Source organism: Myxocyprinus asiaticus, chromosome 2 (genome assembly GCF_019703515.2).
Source record: "Myxocyprinus asiaticus isolate MX2 ecotype Aquarium Trade chromosome 2, UBuf_Myxa_2, whole genome shotgun sequence".
Lineage (NCBI taxonomy): Eukaryota > Metazoa > Chordata > Actinopteri > Cypriniformes > Catostomidae > Myxocyprinus > Myxocyprinus asiaticus.
In genome coordinates, this window is record NC_059345.1 from 23,974,714 (window position 1) to 23,998,240 (window position 23,527).

General features: G+C 40.7%; 2 protein-coding genes across 4 annotated transcripts in view; one reads left to right on the forward strand and one right to left on the reverse strand.

Annotated features, from left to right (window-relative positions):
- Positions 1 to 13,835, forward strand: part of LOC127450309 (apoptotic chromatin condensation inducer in the nucleus-like) — a 37,990-nt gene extending 24,155 nt beyond the window's left edge. For both annotated transcript variants that reach the window (XM_051714300.1, XM_051714309.1), the window contains exons 11-17: positions 4,995 to 5,157; positions 5,394 to 5,539; positions 12,120 to 12,227; positions 12,340 to 12,447; positions 12,580 to 12,943; positions 13,129 to 13,226; positions 13,314 to 13,835. In XM_051714300.1, coding sequence (XP_051570260.1) covers positions 4,995 to 5,157; positions 5,394 to 5,539; positions 12,120 to 12,227; positions 12,340 to 12,447; positions 12,580 to 12,943; positions 13,129 to 13,226; positions 13,314 to 13,640 — 1,314 coding nt within the window. In that variant the 3' untranslated portion in view covers positions 13,641 to 13,835. The remainder of the gene's footprint in view (positions 1 to 4,994; positions 5,158 to 5,393; positions 5,540 to 12,119; positions 12,228 to 12,339; positions 12,448 to 12,579; positions 12,944 to 13,128; positions 13,227 to 13,313) is intronic.
- A 143-nt stretch (positions 13,836 to 13,978) lies between these two features.
- LOC127450344 (LIM domain-containing protein ajuba-like) lies at positions 13,979 to 22,878 on the reverse strand. 2 transcript variants are annotated; one of them, XM_051714398.1, is made up of 8 exons: positions 20,143 to 22,878; positions 18,927 to 19,028; positions 17,704 to 17,771; positions 16,606 to 16,668; positions 16,385 to 16,515; positions 15,848 to 15,899; positions 15,674 to 15,742; positions 13,979 to 15,511 (listed from the first exon to the last, which is right to left on the reverse strand). In XM_051714398.1, exons 1-8 carry the CDS (start codon positions 21,638 to 21,640, stop codon positions 15,380 to 15,382), a joined length of 2,115 nt encoding a protein of 704 aa, XP_051570358.1. In that variant the 5' UTR covers positions 21,641 to 22,878; the 3' UTR covers positions 13,979 to 15,379. The 2 variants fall into 2 exon arrangements, with proteins under 2 accessions (XP_051570358.1, XP_051570366.1); XM_051714406.1 differs by having other exon boundaries at positions 15,364 to 15,511; positions 16,296 to 16,515.
- Between the last annotated feature and the right edge of the window lie 649 nt (positions 22,879 to 23,527).

Genomic DNA, 23,527 nt, shown 5'->3' on the forward strand with positions numbered 1-23,527 from the left:
ACTTCCCTTAGCTTTAGACGTGTGCGCTTCTCATCTGTGTCCCTGCATGTTGAAATCAGACACAATGACGAAGATCCGTGATCATGATTGTGTATGTTTCCGCTTTTTCAAATTATTGGATGTTTTTTATTTTTAGAGCCGCTCATAACCGGCAAAGTTTAAACTCTTGTTTAGCACAGCGGTTGATTGACAGGTGAGGACTTGTGTTTTACTGCTGTCCGGGACGCATTCAGGACGAATAATCATTTACACCTGCAATGTGGTCACATGCACAGGGCTCCAGACTGTGACAAAAATAAATGATTGCAACAATAATTTTAAATCTAGGCAACAGTGGGGATACGCTTTCATATGCGGTTTCGTCAGATATCATCTTGTGAGTTATTGAATACGTCTTTAGAGTGCCATTTGTGTCTTGTGCTGCTTTTCACCCTTTCTGTTGATGATATGAGCTCGCTGGCTGTATGCAACAACAAACACAACATGAGCCATGATGTCCGATTCGTGAACAAATGACTCCTTTTGAACCAGTTCTTTGATAATGACTCACCTGACGAGCTTGTTTCAACTCAGGAGCTTAGGTTAGCAGTTTAAATTCAAGTTACTTTCTCAGCGAATCATCCGTCAGTGAGTTCACATCTGGGAGTGCAGACATTTATATCTAAATTGTAGTCCCATGTGTATTTCGGGCTTGTTTATAATTAGAAGTCCTGTGTTATGTACCAAATATATTTTTTCCCTGGTTATTATTGATTTGGATTGGAGTAGCACAAACTGCACCTGAGATTTGCACTCGTGTACTCTGTGTCTGGACCATCTAGTCACAGTAAAGAAAGACTAAGATTTTTTACAATCTTATGTGTATATCTGACTAACACCCCTGGAGTCACGAGTTCAAATCCAGAGTGTGCTGAGTGACTCCAGCCAGGTCTCCTAATCAACCAAATTGGCCCGGTTGCTAGGGAGGGTAGAGTCACATGGGGTAACCTCCCTGTGGTCACGATTAGTGGTTCTCACTCTCAGTTGGGCACATGGTAAGTTGTGCGTGGATCGCGGAGAGTAGCATGAGCCTCCATGTGGAGTCTCCACGGTGTCATGCACAACGAGCCACGTGAAAAGATGCGTGGATTGACTGTCTCAGAAGCAGAGGCAAATGAGACTTGTCCTCCACCACCTGGATTGAGGTGAGTAACTGCGCCCCCACGAGGACCTACTAAGTAGTGGATTTGGGCACTCCAAATTGGGAGAAAAAAATGTGTGTGTGTGTTTTATATATATAATATATATATATATATATATATATATATATATATATATATATATATATATATATATAATATACGCACACACACATACATACAGTACTGTGCAAAAGTTTTAGACACTTGTGAAAAATGTTGCATAGTGAGGATGTCTTCAAAAATAATGAAATAAATAGTTTTCATTTATCACTTAATGTCATACAAAGTCCAGTAAACATAAAAAAGCTAAATCAATATTCAGTGTGACCACCTTTGCCTTTAAAACAGCACCAATTCTCCTAGGTACACCTGGACAGTATTTCTTGGTTGTTGGCAGATAGGATGATCCAAGCTTCTCTGAGAATTTGTGTATCAGTTCTTCTATCTGTTTATGCGGTCTCAACTGCTTCTGTCTCTATATGTAATCTCAGACAGACACAATGTTCAGTGGGGGGCTTTGTGGGGGCCATGACATCTGTTGCAGGGCTCCCTGTTCTTCTATTCTAATTTTTTTCTATTTGCAAAAGTAATGTTTATGAGTCTTAACATTTATATTTCCTATTGACACACTAAAGCTGAAGATATAAACCATCTTAAGACAAATGCTTTTGTGAAACATCTTTTGCACAGTTGTGTGTGTGTGTGTGTGTGTGTGTGTAATCAAAAGCAGCTTTATTTCAAACACGACATAACAAAACAACTTGTTTAATACGAAATGTTGCACAAACTAGGCAGTTCAGATAACTTGTTAAAGTGCAATGAAATACCTTTAATATCAGCAGACAATGGATAGAGAAAATATTTTGTTTTAGGCCTACTGTAGGTCTACAGAATAAATGTCCTTTGAAATGGACAGGCTGTGATGCCAGGTCGACGGTAGCCAAAAAAATAATAATAAACAAAAAGCAAAAATGAAAGAACTAATAACTAAAATGAAAGAACCAAAAGAATTATACAATCTCAGTTTAAATGGCAGCCTTTAATCCTACACAAGCAATTATCAATTGTCCTCGAATAGGTAGATAATACTTGTATTATAAAAATACATTTTTCTTTATCACCATCTCCATCTTTGCTCGCAAAATGATGGACAATGATTCTCATTTTCTGCACGTCAATTCCTGTGGTAAATAATAATGAGTAGATAAATGAGCAAATAAGTAAACTATTGCCCCTCCCCCCGTGCGATAATATCGTGTATTGGCGATCTCACAGGCTGATGATAGGACAATCTGACTATGGAGAAGATTGCACAACACTACTGAGATTATATATATATATATACACACTATATTGCCAAAAGTATTCGCTCATCTGCCTTTAGACGCATATGAACTTAAGTGACATCCCATTCTTAATCCATAGGGTTTAATATGACGTCGGCCCACCCTTTGCAGCTGTAACAGCTTCAACTCTTCTGGGAAGGCTTTCCACAAGGTTTAGGAGTGTGTTTATGGGAATTTTTGACCATTCTTCCAGAAGCGCATTTGTGAGGTCAGACACTGATGTTGGACGAGAAGGCCTTGCTCGCAGTCTTTGCTCTAATTCTTCCCAAAGGTGCTCTATCGGGTTGAGGTCAGGACTCTGTGCAGGCCAGTCAAGTTCTTCCGCACCAAACTCGCTCATCCATGTCTTTATGGACCTTGCTTTGTGCACTGGTGTGCAGTCATGTTGGAACAGGAAGGGGCAATCCCCAAACTGTTCCCACAAAGTTGGGAGCATGGAATTGTCCAAAATCTCTTGGTATGCTGAAGCATTCAGAGTTCCTTTCACTGGAACTAAGGGGCCAAGCCCAGCTCCTGAAAAACAACCCCACACCATAATCCCCCCTCCACCAAACTTCACAGTTGGCACAATGCAGTCAGACAAGTACCGTTCTCCTGGCAACCGCCAAACCCAGACTCGTCCATCAGATTGCCAGATGGAGAAGCGTGATTCTCACTCCAGAGAACGCGTCTCCACTGCTCTAGAGTCCAGTGGCGGCGTGCTTTACACCACTGCATCCGACGCTTTGCATTGCACTTGGTGATGTATGGCTTGGATGCAGCTGCTCGGCCATGGAAACCCATTCCATGAAGCTCTCTACGCACTGTTCTTGAGCTAATCTGAAGGCCACATGAACTTTGGAGGTCTGTAGCAATTGACTCTGCAGAAAGTTGGCGACCTCTGCGCACTATGCGCCTCAGCATCCGCTGACCCCGCTCTGTCATTTTACGTGGCCTACCACTTCGTGGCTGAGTTGCTGTCATTCCCAATCGATTCCACTTTGTTATAATACCACTGACAGTTGACTGTGGAATATTTAGTAGCGAGGAAATTTCATGACTGGACTTGTTGCACAGGTGGCATCCTATCACAGTACCATGCTGGAATTCACTGAGCTCCTGAGAGCAGCCCATTCTTTCACAAATGTTTGTAGAAGCAGTCTGCATGCCTAGGTGCTTCATTTTATACACCTGTGGCCATGGAAGTGATTGGAACACCTGAATTCAATTATTTGGATGGGTGAGCGAATACTTTTGGCAATATAGTGTATATATATATATATATAATATGCAGATTATTCACCGATTTTGCACTGATATGACTATGCAAAGGTACTCAGAAGGCTGCTTTCTTAAATATTTTTATCAAAGAATATTTGACATTTATTATTATACATTGTCAACAAATTCTAGAAATGAACACTGAGAAAATGAATGAATACAAATACAATAAATAGCTTAAACATCAGTACTGTTTAGTATAAGTCAAATGTTGACCATTTAAATAAAGAAGAATCAAATAAAATAAAAATCAGTACTGTATGTTTAGTATCAGTCAAATGCTGACCATTTAAATAAATGAATAAATAAAAACACAATAAATAGCTAAATAAACATCAGTACTGTTTAGTATCAGTCAAATGCTGACCATTTCAATAAAGAATAAATAAAAGAAGACACCGCTTAACTCCGCACCGCTTAACTCCACCTTGTTTGCAGAGCCACCATCAGTTCAGAGTCAGCTCTGTAAATAGTGGAGTCGGAGTGCGCTCTGCTGGACAAGCTATATTATGACACTAATTGTAAAGCATTGTTTTCTGCATTATATGTTCATAACCTTCAAATGAAAAAAAGTTTTCATATCTGCGCATATCGGCCGATACTGATATATCGGTGAAAGGCAAATATCGGCCGATAATATCAGCCAACCAATATATCAGTCAGGCACTAATATATATATTCTGGAAGGGGTGTCAAAACTGAGACAAAAGGAAAATGCAAATTTGTGCACTTAACTATACAGTATATATTAAACACCCGATTAATGAACTATCAGCTGTCTTTGGCTTTCTGTCTTGTTTTTGAACAACAATCTAAATCGAACAATTCTGTGATGTGGCAACTAAAACAGCCATTTGCCTCCTAAATGTTTCAGTTTAGCAACCAGTGGTTCCAGTGATTTTATTTTTTAGTCTGGAGCCCTGATGTGTTTTTGACTACCGCCTTATGTGGTTTTTGTAATCTGATCACAAAACAGTTTAGACCTGTATTTATTACTGACCAGTTTTGATCATATCACCTGAAACACATCTTAATACCAGGTGTAAACAGGACCAGTATGACGTATTATTGATTCAAAAGGATTTTGTTTTTTTGTTTTTGTCTTGAATTAACTTTGTTCCCAAAAGCTTTTCAGAATTTTGTCATCAACACTTTAATGAGGTTCAGGATTTTCATTTTAATTATATTAATTTCGCAACTGGTTCAGGTTGTTTCATTTGATGGAAATGAGAATGGACAAAAAGAGGTGGGTGATGAAGATGAGGACGAGGATGAGCAAAAATGGACAACAGGAGAGAAGGAAAAATGTGGTAGGAAACTGGAGAGCTCTTCGGATGCCATGAAAACACAGGAGACCGATGTTAAGACAGGTGACCATCCTTGAAACAATATTGGCATTCAGACTGATTGACATGAAGTTTGTTCATTGATAAAGTTCAGATTTTCTTTTTTTTTTTAACCTCTCTTTCTGTTGTTTTTGAAGTCTTGGTGTGCTTGCCGTAACATGCATCAACCTTTATGCCATCAATTACACAACAGATAAAATCCCTTGTTTTTTTTTCTAGCAAGAATATAGCTAATATATTTCTCTCTTTCTCTCTCCCAGTCACTCCCAACGATTCATTGGTGCGGCGCTCCATCAGTCAGCAGAAATCAGGTGTGTCCATAACTATAGATGACCCTATTCGAACAGGTCGCCAGCTGTCTCCTCCCCGTGGAAAAACCTCTAGCATCATACACATCTGCAACCTGGTGAGGGAACACTCTGCTCATGTCACTGCTTATTCTTGTAATGTAATTTAGGGATGCACAACTACATTTATGTGTACCAATGTTGTCTATTTGCATGAACGTGAATTTGGCAATGTCAGCATAGACATTGTGTTGCGCTCAAATTCTTTGCTAATTGCTAAACTTAGTATTTTTGAGGGTTAGGGTTAGTATTTTTGAAAAAAGTTTAAAATGACTCCTGTTTAAAATACACATGAGATGAAGACACTAAGTCAGGGGTGTCCAAACCTTTTCTACTGGGGACCAGATGCCAAAAGAAATAAGGTGTTGCGGGCCACATCGCTGTAATAATAATAATAATAATTTTTAAAAAGAGCCACGTTTGCAACTAGTGTGTCATCTTTATATTGTATGCTAAAATTTATGACAATTTTTAATCACACTGTGTTAATAAAGGATATTTCTATCACCAAGTATGCTTGTAATAGAACAGTGATGCAGGGTCAGAAATTAAGGGGGGCTCAAGGTAAAAATGCCCCCAAAATTGACAAAAATGCCCTAAAGTTCAAGATGTGCTGGCAAAGAAATGCATTGCTTTCTGTTTTTAAAAAAAAAAAAAAATTTTTATTATATCAGATATAAACTCAGCAAAACAGAAATGTCCCTTTTTCAGGACACTGTATTTTAAAGATAATTTTAAAAAATCCAAATAACTTAACAGATCTTTATTGTAAAGGGTTTAAACCATGTTTTCCATGCTTGTTCAATGAGCCATAATTAATGAACATGCACCTGTGGAACAGTCATTAAGACACTAACAGGTAGGCAATTAAGGTCACAGTTATAAAATCTTAGGACACTACAGAGACCTTTCTACTGACTCTGGGAAAAACCGCAAAAGAAAGATGCCCAGGGTTCCTGCTCATCTGCGTGAACGTGCCTTAGGCATGCTGCATGGAGGCATGAGGACTGCAGATGTGGCCAGGGCAATAAATTGCAATGTCCGTACTGTGAGATGCCTAAGACAGTGATACAGGGAGACAGGAAGGACAGCTGATCGTCCTCGTAGTGGCAGACCATGTGTAACAATACCTGCACAAGATCGGTACATCCGAATATCACACCTGTGGGACAGGTACAGGATGGCAACAACAACTGCCCGAGTTACACCAGGAGTGCACAATCCCTCCATCAGTGCTCAGACTGTCCGCAATAGGCTGAGAGAGGCTGGACTGAGGCTTGTAGGCCTGTTGTAAGGCAGGTCCTTACCAGACATCACCAGCAACAACATCGCCTATGGGCACAAACCCACCTTCACTGGACCAGACAGGACTGGCAAAAAGTGCTCTTCTCTGACGAGTCGTGGTCTTGTCTCACCAGGGGTGATGGTCAGACTTGCGTTTATCTTCGAAGGAATGAGCGTTACACCGAGGCCTGTACTCTGGAGCTGGATCGATTTTGGAGGTGGAGGGTCCGTCATGGTCTGGGGCGGTGTGTCACAGCATCATCGGACTGAGCTTGTTGTCATTGTAGGCAATCTCAATGCTGTGCGTTACAGGGAAGACATCCTCCTCCCTCAAGTGGTACCTTTCCTGCAGGCTCATCCTGACATGACCCTCCAGCATGACAATGCCACCAGCCATACTGCTCGTTCTGTGCGTGATTTCCTGCAAGACAGGAATGTTAGTGTTCTGCCATGGCCAGTGAAGAGCCCAGATCTCAATCCCATTGAGCACATCTGGGACCTGTTGGATTAGAGGGTGAGGGCTAGGGCCATTCCCCCCAGAAATGTCCGGGAACTTGCAGGTGTCTTGGTGGATGAGTGGGGTAACATCTCAGAGCAAGAACTGTCAAATCTGGTGCAGTCCTTGAGGAGGAGATGCACTGCAGTCCTTGAGGAGGAGATGCACTGCAGTCCTTAATGCAGCTGGTGGCCACACCAGATACTGACTGTTACTTTTGATTTTGACCCCCCACTTTGTTCAGGGACATTCCATTTCTGTTAGTCACATGTCTGTGAAACTTGTTCAGTTTATGTCTTAGTTGTTGAATCTTTATGTTCATACAGATATTTACACGTTAAGGTTGCTGAAAATAAAAGCAGTTGAAAGTGAGAGGACGTTTCTTTTTTTGCTGAGTTTAGTTATTGAAATTTTACTTTAAGAGTAGCATAACACATGATCACATGTTTATCACATAAAATTGCTCTCATAAACATAAATGCCACTTAAAATTAAATCCCATGTGAAATGATGCCCGTTTATGGAAAAGTAAACTTCTGACACTGCAGTAATGTAACATTTTTGTATGAAATATTATACTGGGTTAGAGCTTGTTACTTTCATTGCCCTGGGATTTTGTGTTTATATTTTTTACGTCAATTCAGTGTCACAACAAAGCAAATGGAGCTGCTACTGAGCAGTATTGTGTGTGATGCATCTCAATAATCATAACAAGATTACATTTTCCTGCTATCTATGATATAATTCAAGGAATTTCTCTATTTTTTTAATAACCCCACCATATGTTCTGTTGTTACTTGAGTTACAAAAAAGTTTTTAATTTGATAAAAATAATTGCGCTCCCTTTAATTTGGTTATGTGCAAGAGCGCGTACAGGCCAGGGTTTCCGTTAGCCAGTTTTTGACTGTTAAAATATCCTAATGTCAGACAAATTCAAACATTGTCAGACACAATGTCTGGTGATAATATTAGCACGATGCATCAGCAACCCATTTTATTGATGCCAAAAGTGTACAGTGTGACGCCATGCATTGATAACATCGCTTTGCTGCCACGCAACTGTCCCGCACACTTGCATAAGCAGCCAGTGTTATTCCCATCTTGTGTGCCCACAGTGAAGCTTCTCACTTCAGAATCGCATTAAAACCTTACGTTGCTGTCTTCTGAAGAGAAGGACACCGGAGTTGTAGAGAAACACTGGAAACAGTTGACCACTTTGGCAGCAAAGCGCTTTTGTGTGGTAAAATAGTCATGAAAATAAAGAGCCATGGTAATTAGCCAAGAGAAATTTTGACAACCAAACGATTTATTTTTATATTTAGATACGAAAAGATATATGGCAAATTGCTGTTAAGTTTTTCCCCATTGTTTAAATTCCATGACGGCTGTTTTTTTTATTTTATTTTTTTTTATGAAAAAGCAGTTATAATGAACAAATGTTTATCATTTAGTTGACTTGAATGTGTCATAAATTAGCCTGTATCACATTATGCATAGTCCATCGCATTTACATTGCAAAAAAAAAACACCGAAATGAGATGACCGGATTTTTTCCAATTTGTCCGCCAAACCTTTTTATTCCCGGACACGTTGGCCAGCACCAAAATATCTTGGCGGAAATTCTGGTACAGGCAGAGATGCGCGAGTGTTTTAAGTGCTCTCTCTTATGTACTTTCTCTCAAATGGTGTGGGGAAGTCTGTGAGTCATTATTTTTAATGTTTCAATAAAACATTAGAAGGACCCAATTCACTTCAATGAATTAAACTTCTCAGCGCAGCAGTGGACATTTAGAAGAGTGTGCTTGGCTCACGCGTCTCTGTGCACACTCAAACTCGGTTTGGCGCTTGGACAATGGCAGCTCTACTCAGTTGTATGATACGTGGAAGCGGGACATTTTAACTAGAACGAGTACATGAGCAAAGTATTTAACCTGATACCATTACTATAACAAATGCATCATTCTTTTTGCGTGGCGCTTTCTCCGATTGAAATCTGAAGTTTGTCCAAACCAGTGTTGAACTCTGCCAGTGGATGAAGCTGGTGGTGACTGTGAAGAGAACCCACCAGTGGAGACACTGCGCTCGCTGTAAATGTGGCTGTACGTGATGGCGACACCCAGTGTTCAGTATATGAATTTCATATCATTTCTCTATCAGGACAAATTCTGTTCTATTTCTAAACATTTTCATGGCCCGCATCAGAGCAGTCGGCTGGCAACAGATGGCGTGCGTGCCATAGATTGGACACCCCTGCTCTAAGTCATTAGTTGTGTTGAGATCAAATTACCAGCCGAATATCACTCACTTTCTCAGTAATCCCTTGTAATTGGACACTTTCACTTGTGGAATAAATAAATCATGTCTGAATGCGAATAGTGCATTTCTACAATGACATCGGTATCGCGTCATCTACACCGTTAAGTGTCAGCACAACATTTACACAGTTTACTGAAGGCACCTTTTAATGTGTAAATACAAAACCTAAAACACTGACATTTTGTGTTCTACTGCAGTCGACCTTGCCTAGTAAAATGTCCTGCCTAATAGCTATCGCAGACCTGCCAACCTGTACACATTTTGCGTAGAAGGTACGCATTTTGACATCAAAAGTACGCTGGTACGATTTGTCACTCTAAACTATGCAAAAAGCTGGTGATGCCTTTGTGTTCAATTGTGCACATGCAGTACTCAGGTTTAACAGCAAGAGGCAGCAGCATCTAGCCTGCCAAAAAGCAAAAGAAGAATTCAACCAATCATATCGCTGGGTTCATTCCCCCAAATATCAAGCGGGGATGATTGACAAATACGTAATGTCAATCATTTCAAAAGGCTGCAAATCAACAGCAACACAAAATAGGTTTTATCCCTCTTGTTCCCCCTCATCACGCCATCTGGCTGGTTCCTCGTGAGTGATAGTTTTAACTCGTTTGCAAAGGTAAACGGGCTGGGGTGGATGTGGAAAGTTGAAACTGTGAATTGAGTTAACGCAGACCTGCCAACCTTGGAAAAATATTTAATGTTAATAACATAAGCCTAACATTACGTAATTTGCAAGCTAGCTTGCTTGTTTACCAGGCATTTAAGTTGGCAAAGTAAAGTTATATGGTTCGGGTGTCACGGATTGTTAAATGTGACTTTTCATAGTACCGTATTCATTATTATTGCAGCCAAACCTGTCACCGTAATGAGAGGAGCAGATCATGGCAGGATAAAAAAAAGCGAGTACACGTGCCGCATAAATAACGTTACCTAGAAAGTTACAGAGAGGTGTGTGTGTGCCTTGCAGTTAAAATAAACATGACGTCAGATGAGGAGGACACTAACAGGGAGAGAGCAGCAAACCTAAAAAGCGAATCCATGCCCCCCAGAAGTTCCTCACAATGTATCAGGAGCAATGGCCATGCCTCTGCCCCTCAAAACTGCCAAATCATGCATTTTGCACATTGTGCAATTACGATTTTGATGTTAGTCACCAAGGAGCTTCAGGTAATAATGTAGCTAAACCTCTAGTTACAAAGGCCTACATTCCTAGATAAAGAAAAAGAAAAAACAACTTTTGGGTTTTCTTTTTCTTTATCTGGGAATGTAGGCCTTTGTAACTAGAACTTTAAGTGGAAAAACCAGCTTAAGCTGGTAGCTGTGTTTTGGAACATGGTAGCTGGTCGAAGCTGGTCATTAGCTGGTCGACCAGCTACCATCTTCCAAAAACCAGCTTGTGCTGGAATGACCAGCTCATGACCAGCTTAAACCAGCAACCATGTTCCAAAACACAGCTACCAGATTAAGCTGTTTTTTTCCACCAGGGAAGAGAAAAAGGATCTGACAAAACCTGAGAAGATACTTCAGTTCCTCACCAACCCAGTGACACCAACAATGTCAAAGGTGTATTCACTCTTTCTGAAGAGAGCCATATATATTTTTGACTTCAGCAACCAAATACTTCAAAAAGAGGAGCCATGCATACATATCCTGCTTCCAACTTTGGAGCTGCAACTGCAAAAGATATTGCTTTCATTCTGTTAGCCTGAGCATGTGATCACTATGATTAATGAAATTGGTTGAGGTAAGCCAACCAGCACATGAGAATATCAGCTACCTGATGAGGAACTCTCAATTGGCCATGACACCCAAACCTTTATCCAAAGCCAGGGTAAACTAGAGCTATGTTAACCTAGACGTTTATGTTAAAACATAGTCAAAGTTCCAAAACTTGAGGTGAGTGTATGTAAATATGCTCCCTGTATGTCAAAAACCAGGGGTTCAGCCTCCTGAACTGAAATTATTCACACATGCACACAAACGGCTGTCTCTTCCTAAATGTAAATTATATTATATATTTACTAAGTATGTCTTTCATTAAAGGAGTTCTTAAGAATATATGATTGTATTGTTTTCTTCATAGCTGATTTATATGTTGAATAACTTGACATGGCGGTGAGTGGGGAAATGACCGTGTGCAAAGCGAAAACTAAGCATTACACTATTGTGGTACTCAAAATATTGAGGTTGGCAGGTCTGCTATCAGATGTTGGTATCAGAATTTAAGTATGAAAACCAGTAAATGAGCACAGGAGTGGACTTGTACAGTATATTGGTATCCGTGCATCCCTACTTTAAAGTCTGCTGTGAAATTATATTTTATATAATTTTTGTAGTAGCAATTGAAGCTTGAATGTTCAATAAGAAGACTAATTTTTCTGAAAATGCCAGAAGTTTATTTGCAGCCTGAAGTTTCTTTGTTTTTGTTTTTTTTCCCTTAGCAACATAATGCGTGAGGGTCAGATTTGTTTTGCTTTTTGGTGGTGTCCGAGATCTTGCTGGTCTTATGAACCATGACCCTTGAACTTCTTTTGTTTTAGGTGCGACCTTTTACCTTAGGTCAGCTAAAGGAGTTGTTAAATCGGACAGGTACATTAGTGGAGGAGGGTTTCTGGATCGACAAGATCAAATCGCACTGCTATGTCACGGTAAGTTTCCTTTTTTCAGTTCTGTTTTTATTACTCAGTTCTCCTAACATACAACCTCAAACCAGTCTTACCTCTCTTAATTCCATCTTGTCTCTTTCATTTTCTCTCTCAGTACTCAAGTAAAGAAAATGCAATTGCCACTCGAGAAGCACTGCATGGTGTAAAATGGCCTGCCAGTAATCCTAAAGTACTTCGTGTGGACTTCTGTGAGCAAGATGAGGTCTGAACAGTGTTTCTATCTAAACTCATCTAAAATCTCAATTGCTTGCTTTCCTGTCAACATTTTCTTGTCCATTTAATCATTCTTTTTCATCTTGCAAGCTTCTCTTTTTGGTGTATTTTGTCCTTTTAGTTGGACTTCCATAAAGGTGTTGTGTCCAGTAACCGTGCAGGTGAAGGTCATGACCTTCAAGCCTCAGGAACTCTGGGCTGTCCCACTGCCCCTCCTCCACTTATGCCCACCCACCGCGAAAAGGAGAAGGAACGAGAAAGAAACAGAGATGGAGGACCTTCAGCTGTGAGAGACCAGTGGGCAGAGAGAGAAAGAGCAATGGAGAGGAGAGAGAGGACTCGTTCTGAGCGAGAATGGGATCGGGATAAAGTGAAAGATTTTGGAAGAGAGGACAGAGACGGAACCAGAAAGTCGCAGTCACGGGACCGGGACAGAAGACGCAGAGAGAGAGGAAGGAGTAAAGAGAAGAGAACAGAAAAGAAAGGTGAGGAAAATTCATCTTCACAAGTTCAAGTTTGTCACTCACACTTGCAAGCCCCTAGAGATATTTACAATTTGTATGGCTTGAAAAATCGTTGCAATATGCATCACTGATGACATTGTATCTCACTGTTTCCTCCTTTTTGACTTGCTTTGCAGTTTAATTTTTGCAACCCCTTCTCTTCCCAGATAAACCAGAAGAGCCTCCTGCAAAACTTCTTGATGATCTGTTCCGCAAAACTGAAGCAGCTCCCTGTATATACTGGTTACCCCTCACAGAGGAACAGGTCAGTATAACACACACAGAGACCGAATTAAACGCTCTCACACCTCCTCAGACAGTCTAGTTTTAAGTCTTTGCTGTTTCTTTCAAGGCCACACAGAGAGCTCTGGAGCGTACTGAACGAATAAAGGAGCGAGAGAAGAGGAGGAAGGAACTTCAGGAGGAGGAGGACAAAAAACGAGAGGAACAGCGGGAGAGAGCAAAAGTCCGCGACAGAGAGGGGGGAAATGCAGGGGGTGTGGTTGGACGTTCTGCTGAGGGAGATAGAGACAGGGAGAGAGAAAGAGAGAGACAAAGGGGTAGGGAGGAAGAAAGGAGGAGAGACAGTCACAGAGGGCGAGGTAGTGACTCCAAAACTGCAGGAGGCAGCAGAAGCTCACGGAGCTGTAGCAACATCTCCAGAGACAGACGTCACTGAGTGTAATGTGTATGAGCGAGTGGGAGGGAAATGTAAGATCAGATTCGTCAGCATGGTGACGGCTCAAAGATTAAATTTCAGTCCTTTTGACACTTTAACATTTCATTTTTTAGCACATATTTCAGTCACACATAAATCATATAATCTCTCTAATTAGAGGGTTGTTTTTTTTTTTTGTTGTTTTTTTTCACAAAACATCTCAAATGAAACTCCATAGGACTTAACAAAGGGACTGGTGAATGTTTGGTTCATTTTCTAAATTAATTAGGATGTGTTAAGTGAGTGTTTCATTGTTAGGCTTACAAACACCAAAGCCAAGGAAGACCATATGAATCATAATTTGTTCTTCTTGACATCCCAGAGTCTTCACTTTCTTTTTTATTTTTAGTTTAATTAGTGCCACTTTAGCCTTGTGGGTAGATAATGCAGTGTATAATTATTGGACTTTAAGTTCTTTGGCGTGTTTCGTTTTGTCAAGTTAGTCCAAATTTAATATATTTCCGTTTGAATGGAAAAAAGTCCCCACCCAAATGTTTTGGCCACTATTCTGAGCCAGTCCTGTTGTTGACACTGATCTCACTGGGGTTTTTTTTTTCCTCTCTTTTCTTCCAAATGTATTAAAACGACTACTGATGTCCAGTAATTAAGCCGCACTGTAGAGGAATCATTAGAGATTTCTTAATGCATCTCACCTCCTTGTCCTGGTCTTATGAAGTTGTTTACTGTTCATCAATGTGAATCATATAAGGCATAAATCTAACCTTTATAGAGAAAATAGCAAGAGGCCTTTTAATATTAATTTAAATTTTAATGTTTTAGTTTTGAAGATAAATTGCAAAAGATTCTCTTTTTGGATTATTTTCTTTATGACTGTGCAGAATGTACAAAGAATCATTAAAAACTAAAGGAAATTTTGCTTCTGTGTTTTAATGAAAGCAAGCAGTTATCGCTGTCAGAATTGACAGTGAATAGAGTGTGGAGACCTTTTGGGGTCTTAAAATAATTTGATATTTATCCCCATTCCCATGTGAATATCAAAGTCAATCTTAGATAAATCTGTTTTTTGTCAGTTTCCGTAAATACTAGACATTTAAATTATAGCCATGATTAGTATTTGAGTTGTCCTAGTATAGTATTTGAAATGGGATTTGTTGGCATTATTATAAAGATGTTTAAACCTCATAAATAAAATGCAAGCATACAGCGAGAACAATTTATTAAAACAGATACAGGAATGCTTTTTAATCTTTTGCAATCTCTTAATAGGTAAACATGTTTAAGTGCAAAATCTTTGCTAGTGATATTAAATAAAAATGTTAAGCAAAAAAAATCCCTTGTTTTTATCCCTACAGCAAACAGTAGATATGGGAGTAAAACAGTATTCTGATATATTAACTCCCCTAATAGTGTAGTAAGCAGACAACAATAATCTTTAAGCTCAGAGAAATTTTATAGAGAAATTTTGTTCAGCAGGATTCAGTTGGAGCATTTCCCAACCACTAGGGGGAGACATTGCCTTCTCTAGTGCTGTGGTTTGCATTTGAAATGTACTCTTGACCTCAAGTCTCAAAAATCAGTAAGACAAAACAAATCAATTTTTTTTCCCTCCCTCTCACTGTCTTCAAACATGGAGTTGGAATAGAAGAGAGAGAGACATTAGACAACATTTTACAGTGATTGCTAGTGTGCTTATGACAGTACAAAGCCGTTTGTTTTGATCAGGCACATTAGTTCTCATTTCAGTGTGTATCATGAGGGGGAATGTTATGTGTGGTGCACACCCTGCTCATGTGACAAGAGTGGCAGAGGAGGTGGGAGTCCAGAGGGAAGCACTGAGATCCAGGCTCATCTGAGAGTTGCTTCCCACACTCCTAAAGAAAGAGAGGAAGGGAGGATTACAAGCCTCTGTGATAACATTCTTTTTTCCAAACAGACCATGTAGATATCGTCTTATCTAAAATAAAACAAAATGGACTCCAAGTACCCAACATCATGACAATCAGCTTATCCAAACCACTTGCCATCATACGTACCTCACAGTGATAACACTCAAAGTGATAGTCTTTGTTCATAGACACCACCCTGAGGATATCCTCACTGCCCTGAAACAGACACACCAAACAACACAATCAAGATCCCTCTGGAATGTCCTCTAAAATTCACTAAAGCATCCACTGAAAGCTAACAAAAATTAGGGAATTATTTACCTCAGCAGGTAAGATGGGTTGTAAACAGGCAGCGCATTTGGGAGCAAATGTCCTGAGGATCAGAAAGAAAAAGTTTTAATCCACATGAAGAGTTCATACATGCACAAGCAGACATCCTAGTTTTTACATCTTTGGTGTCTTAGACCTAAAACACATAGATTTCTACATGTAGCCTGTGTATAGTACATAAAGTGTTGGGGGACATGTTTTCAAATTTAACAGTAACTCAGTACAGTATTCTTAGTTGGAAGACTCCCTCTTCTAGGATGGTAGCACTTTGTTTGGCCTCGTTTTTTTAAAATTTGAAGTGATTATTTTATTTTTTGCTGTGGACAAGTGTTTGACCCCAGCATAGTTAGCATACAATGACATGTCCATTGTCATTTCATGAAAGGACATGTTTTCAATTTATCAGTAAATAAATAAATAGGAAAATAATGTGCATTACTTGTAAAATGTTTTTGAAACACTTTTGGCAATGTCCTCACATCTAGTTCATGATACAATCTCACTGTAGCCTTGTTCAACCTAACAGACCTATTGTAGTCAGAGACGCAGTAGACATTGTTGAGGTAGTCCACTGTGAATGGTACTCCATCCAAAGCCTTTGAGCAGACAGTGCAGCGGAAACATCCTGGGTGATACGAGTTCCCCAGAGCCTGCAGAATCTAAATTACATGTATAAACAAAGAGGTGTGAGCACCCTAAACTACACAGTATTCCAACATCGTAAATGGGCTCACACATGGACTACATACCTGCTCCAAGATTAGGTGACCACAAACACTGCACTTCTCAGCTGCCTCCTGGAATCCTGAGAACTGAAATGGTAACAAGGAAACAATACCAAAATGCTTACAATGATGTAACTATTATATTTTAAAATAATACATAAAATACATATATTAAAAATGCCTACAGATGGTTTGGCTTTTACAGGAACTGTAATAAATTCAGAGGAACAGGGCATATCTATAATTATGCAATTTTACTTCATCACCACAAGGAACTTTAAAGGGATAGTTCACCCAAAAATGTGCTCGTCATTTACTCGCCCCTCATGCCATCCCAGATGTGTATGACTTTCTTCTGTTGAACACAAACGAAGATTATAAGAAGAATATTTCAGCTCTGTAGGTCCATACAATGCAAGTAAATGGTGGCCAAAATGTTGAAGCTCCAAAAAGCATAAAAAGGCAGCAGGGGCGCATTAACGCATGGGCTTATATGGGCTGAAGCCCAGGGGCCTACAACTCCCATGGGGCCCAGCGGGAGGAGCATACTTAAACGCTTTCAGCGGGAGATGCGGTTGTTGACATGGTGACAGTGCGCAAACGTTAAAGGCGCATTCTCAACTTGAAGGGGGCGAAATTGAAACTGGAGATTTATAGTAAAATAAGGACTTAAATATTGATCTGTTCCTCATCCACACTTATCATATTGTTTCTGAAGATATAGATTTAACCACTGGAGTGATTTTTGGAGCTTCAAAGGTCTGGTCACCATTCACTGGCATTGTATGAACCTACAGAGCTGAGATATTCTTCTAAAAATTGTGTTCAGCAGAAGAAAGAAAGTATAACACATATGGGATATCATGAGGTTAAGTAAATGAGACAATTTACATTTTTGGGTGAACTATCCCTTTAAGGTAGATATACAAATATGTTTGCATCAGCTTCTGTTCACTGGGTCTGAAACAGCCCTCACATCAAAACAATCAGCAGCATTATTGCGTGTGACTCAGTTCCACTAAATAACTACAACACTAGCTAAGGCAAATACTGCACTAGAAATGCAAATAACAAATAAATCTAATTCAAAATTAAGTATTATTTACCAGAGGTCTTTCTTACCATATAGTCCTCCTTACAGAACACGGAGCCATTAACATTGTAAAAGTCCTTGTTTCTGAGAGTTCGCCCTAAAAACAGAAAGAGAGAGATGTGTTCAGACCAAGATGGTTACATTTCCCCCTAAATTATTTATTTATATTTTTAAGTCTAATAGTTGTAATTAATCCCCCAAAATTCTCATTAACAAAACATGTCAGGGTGTTTTGAGACTTGTTTTGAGCTTTTTTGTAATTCCCATTATTGCAATTCTCCTTACTGTAAAGCAGTGTTTTTTATTTAAATAAGCATAAATTAAAGGCAGTACCACAAATAATACCATGATATATAAATACTTTACAATTTAAATACCCTATATATATTTTTTACATTACAATACTGACCCAGATGAGTTCTTGACTGATTTTGTGAGATTCCCCCAGATACTGACACAAATGAAGAGAGCATGTACTCAGAGATATATTGGCCTTGGTTACATGAGTGATTTTTTTTAAACCTGTCAAGAAAATGTCCTGGTTCTGTGTTACTCCAAAATCAAAAGAAACAAAAACGAAATTATGGTTTGCTTATAGAAAATGAAGCCTATTTTCAGGGCCATTAAGAGTTTTTACATATACATTTACATATTATTTTCATGATAGTGGCAGGCTCATTTCTCATATCAATGTGTGTTAACATGATTTTAGTGTGATAAAACTGCTTGCTAATTTTTTCTGTGTAATTTTACAACTTCGTTGCCATGACGATTGTCAACAAACCCTAAAATGACTGTAAAAATGACAACTTTACAGCTCAAATAATACATGTTTAACAGAAAAATTAATGTAAGTACTTTTATAAAATTATACGCTTCTCAATACTGCCTTTAAACCCTCCAAAAATTGGCCCCATTCATTGTAAGTGCCTCACTGTAACCTCGATTTGTGCTTTTTATTTAAATAAAAGGACGGACAAATTGAAATTATTTTTGTGGAAATCAACATTGTGCACAAATGTTGTCGATTGAGCTTAACTTGTATTGAACCCAGAATATTCATATAAATGTCCAGAAAATAATGTCATAAGGCAGAAATCCTTAATAGGCTTCATTTTCTCTATGCAAAATATAACCTTTTCTTTGTATAGATTTGGGGTTAAATACGACCAGGACATTTTCTTGATAGGTTTCGTGAGAATCACCCACATGATGTGTGTTGTTCATAGATTACTGGTGTCTAATAACTTACCACAAGAAACACATGTGAAGCAGCCAGTGTGATAGAGGCTGTCCAAAGCCTGGCAGGCATTATCTGCGCCATATACACCTTTACCGCACTTCACACATGTACCTGAAAGCAAATATACAACCACAAACAGTTTGAGTACACTTTAAACAAAAGCATCAAAGACAAAATGCTATTACACCCTTTAAAGGCATTTCTCCCATACACACGCACACCTCAGACGGGTATCTAGGACACCATGGTCATTATCCAATCATACCAATTACACAAAATACAGCAGCAGCTCTGTCTGGACTCAAGTACATGTCTGTGCAGCATCGTACAATCTGTCCTGAGAATAACAGCCAGTTGGTTTGTTTCTTGTAGTAACACCACACACACACACACACACACACACACACTAATAAATCTGAACTGAGCTTGGCTACCCCTTCATTACATGAAAAAGGCTAACAGGATGCTAGATACAGGAATTAGATGTAGTAATGTGTCAGAATGAGGTAATGTCTTTAGACTTTACACAGGTGCTTTTCAGATAACAGGGAGGTTTCCTAGTCGCACTGCACACACAGAAGGCACAAACACATGCCCAACCCTCTCAATTCAGTGTGCGAGAGAGCCTTCCCTCAGGACTCAAATACCTGAACTAAACAAGCACACGCCAGCACACGCTAACACACATGAACACACCCTCGCTCAACCTGTGGCTGGCCATGAGCTAAGAACACTCGCGCGCACACACACACACACACACACTGAACCCTCCTCTTAACCAAGCCTCTGTCCTACTATATTACTCACCGCTCTTTGGTATGACCACTGTAACGCAGAGCCTGTAATTTAGGGTCGTGCATAATCACTACGCTTGCTCTAGGCAGATATTTTTGCCTGTGCAGTCTGTTCCGAACTCTCTTTAGTCTTGGGTGGAGGGGTTATATATTTGCTCAGTGACATGCAAGTTAGTTATTATGGTTAGTAAGAGAAATGGGCTGAAAAGAAAGCCTAGTGTGTATTTTTGCACAAGTCTTTGAACTCATCATCTGACTGAATGTGTCTTGGTAATGGCAGGATCGCTCAACTGCTTTTTGTCTCAGAGAGGAAGCCTATACAAGTTTTAGCAGGTCTGAAGCAGTCCTTGTCTCACCACATCATAGCTAATGCCAGAAATACATCATCAGTCATAACCAGACTAGAAATAGTGAGGAGTTAGTGATCTCACCAAAGTACTCCTGTCTGTCCATCGATGTTGATGACTCCCTCCCAGCTGTCTGTTCCTCCAGGGATTTTCCTGCTGGAGTAGGTGCAGAGTTGGCCAGGTTGGTGGTGGTGGTGGATATGGGCTGTTCTTTTAGAGTCAGACCTCCAAGTAGCGCTTCTCCCTCCAGGACAGCATCTCTCAAAAGCAGGCGGGTGAGCTCTTGCTGGTAGCGGGTTCCCGGCAAGTCAGAGTGCCGTCCCGTCTCACCCACCCCATCTCCTCTTGATCCTCGCTGGTCAATGCCCCCCCATTCCGAATCGGCTCGGTGGTAGGTCGCAGTATGTACGCTCAACGCAGGTGGATATGAGTGACGACTGTCATGCACGCCGCCCCCAACCCCTGACATCCCTTCAAGATAGTCCCTCCACACCTCCATTGGGGGCACTCCTGTTTTCCCAGATGCTAATCCGGGGTAAACCTGACCTGAGGTGGTGCCACCAAGTTGGGTAAAGGAGAGCTGCAGCTGCTGGGCAGGCCCAGGTGTATGGCGGGTGTCGTAGCCCAAGCTGATGCCGCTTGTTCGGTTACTGCTGCACCGACTTCCCATGGGGCTTCCACCACCTCCACTAGCAGTACTGCTAGCAAAACTTGAGCGAGGGCTTGCTAATACAGATTCCTGCAAACTGAAAGAGGAGCAAGGGCTTAATGCTGGCGCAGGGGGGAAGAAAAACCCCCCTACTCCACTGTCATGGGTTCTCTGTGGGGGGTGAGAGAGGGAAGCAGGTCGGCCAGTGTCCCAGGGTTCACCACCAGAGCTCAGACGCTTGTAAAACAGAGCTTCCTGCAGGGACAAGCGCTTATGACGCTCCAGCTCATGAAGAAAGCTGGGCTCCGTGGCAGCTGAACGTGCTGCTGAGTTGTGCGTTGGGTACGGTGGTGGTACAGATGACAGCGGAGGAGGCTGAGCAAGAAGCTGCTGACGGCGAACGAGCTGCTGGAGTTCCAGCGAGTAACGCCGCTGGTTCAAGGCTAAACGAGAATTGGGGCTGTACAGCCCCTGTGGGTCACCTTCGCCTCTGGGTGACTCGCCTCGCCTCAACTGGTCGCAGGTACCACGTCCCTCCACAGTTTCAGGCAGGTAGCATGATGCTCGCTGCTGGGGCGACCGGCGCCGCAGAGGGGCAAGAGTAGAAGGGTGATGTTCGATTCCAGGCCCACACTCCCCAGGTACTGTGGCCGAGGTGGTATTTGAGGGCGTGATTCGCTGAGATGCGCCCACCTTGCCAGATCTTCCACCTGACTGACCACAAACCTCTCCAGAGGGGGAGCAGGTGAGTGGGAACAAAGTGGTGCTCACGGGTGGATTGGTTACTATTTGTGTCACAGTTCCAGTACTGGCATTGTTGCTATTACTGTTGTTATTCACATTCGCCAGCTCGTTTTTCTTTTTGCTGAATTTGACACTTCCAGAGTCAGACAGTTTTAGCTTTTGCTTCAGTTTGCTGCCGAGTCGATCCATTGTTTTTAATACAAGCTTAACTTCAATTTAAAACACAAACAGAATTTCTGATAAATGCCACCTGAAAATGACAACAGTTTAAATAGTGTACGCCATAAATACAGTGAATTACAGTGTGAACACAAACATCATTCAAGTGTTTTAACAGCAGATGATATAACAGACAAAAAGATAAGGACTATGTAACTCTTACATCCAAACAAGGCATAAGAAAATAAAAATAAAAAGCAGACTGTTAAAAGGGAATGCTTTGTGCTGCGCTACAAAAATAAATATTGAACTTTGAGGATAAATAAAAACACTATGACATTTTCTGCAGGCTACATATCGCTCTAGTCAGACTTGAAAAGAAGCAGTTTGTCTCCAAACTGTTTGCATGTGAAGAATTTGCTGGACATGCGTGTGAACAGGAGCATGTTCATCCATTTGTTTGCGATCCCTTTCGCAGCTACTTGTGGCCTTGTCTTTTGGCAGTAAACAAATGAACGTGTGGAAAAACACAGTTTACAGTCAGGTTTCAAAGAGTCTTTAATTCTCGTCCAGGAAAACTTCAAACGCACACACAGTCCTGTAGAATTGATGCATTCAAACAATAAATCAACCCGTCACATCGGTAACACTGATCCGCTGCAACTGATTCTCGATCCAAGTCTTCTAATTACCTTTTGGTTCTTTGTTTCAGTGGATTTATCGAAACGCAGCTGTTGATTGTTTAAAGAGAAGAACTGAATTTAAATACTGAATAAAGTAAAGCGTGGTCCTCGTTTCCTTTGAATCAGTGGAGTTAAACACATATGCTATGTGGATCCTCCGGCCCCTTTCTGCCGCAATTAGCGGCTTTCAAAACAGGCAAGTTGAAAACGCTTTTCTGTGCAGATAATCGCTTTTGAGTCGTATCTGTGAACCCAAAACCGTTTATTGCTCCTTGTTTCGCCCGAAGAGTACACGGCAGATCAAAGTCTACCGATATCCCGCAGGATTTCCACTTTGCCCGGTCCGGTTTGTAATAAAATAACCATTATTCCCCAAAAATCGTGGAAGTCTCCAAAAGCGCGTAACCATAAAAAAACAACAACAACTTCAAAGAGTCAACGGAAGTTCGCATATCGCTCAAGCATATTCACAATGAGGAACACGCACTGCGCACTCTACGCCGGAAAAGTGCACTAAAATGTTCAACGTACAGTTTCTTTCTTTCCAACAATTTTTTTCTACCTCCCCCTTTCTTCTTCCTCTGTGGCTTCCCCCCCCCGACCGGAACACCTTTCCCCCGGGCACCGCGCATGAATAGCATCCCACTATTTCGTCACACAGCCCAACTTCTTCAAAAGACTCTGCCCCATTGGTTTAGCCTAGTGTTAGGAGCAGACTTGTGCAAACAACCTGAACACGAGAGCAAAATGTTTCTCCATTGTCTTAAATAAATACGACGAAAACTTTAAGTGATTCTAATGGGGCAGAAAACGAGTGGTTTACTAAATGCATAGGCCTATTTAGTAGCCTATATGAGACATCAGGGTTCAAAAATTGTGAAAATTAGTTTCAGCTGCCGAATGCAAAATTTTTCAAACGGTTCCTCTTTTGCTTTTTATATAATGCCACCGATAATCATGTAAATATCGTTAAAAAACTTTTAAATAAACAACAGAACCACTGAAATGGAACTAGTTCCAGGGTCTTACATATTTTCTGTGCCATTTTTCCAACCCTAAGGCCTAATTGGTCGTGCCTTTCGTCTGTGGAATGTGCGGAAGAATATCTAAGTTCCCTGGGACAGCGTGAGTCGGACGCATGTGTGCTTTTCGCGAGCGCAACAATGTGCCTGTTTTTTTCTTCTTCCCTATCGGAAAATGCCTCTCACTGCTCCATAGTTACCGAGTGGCATAA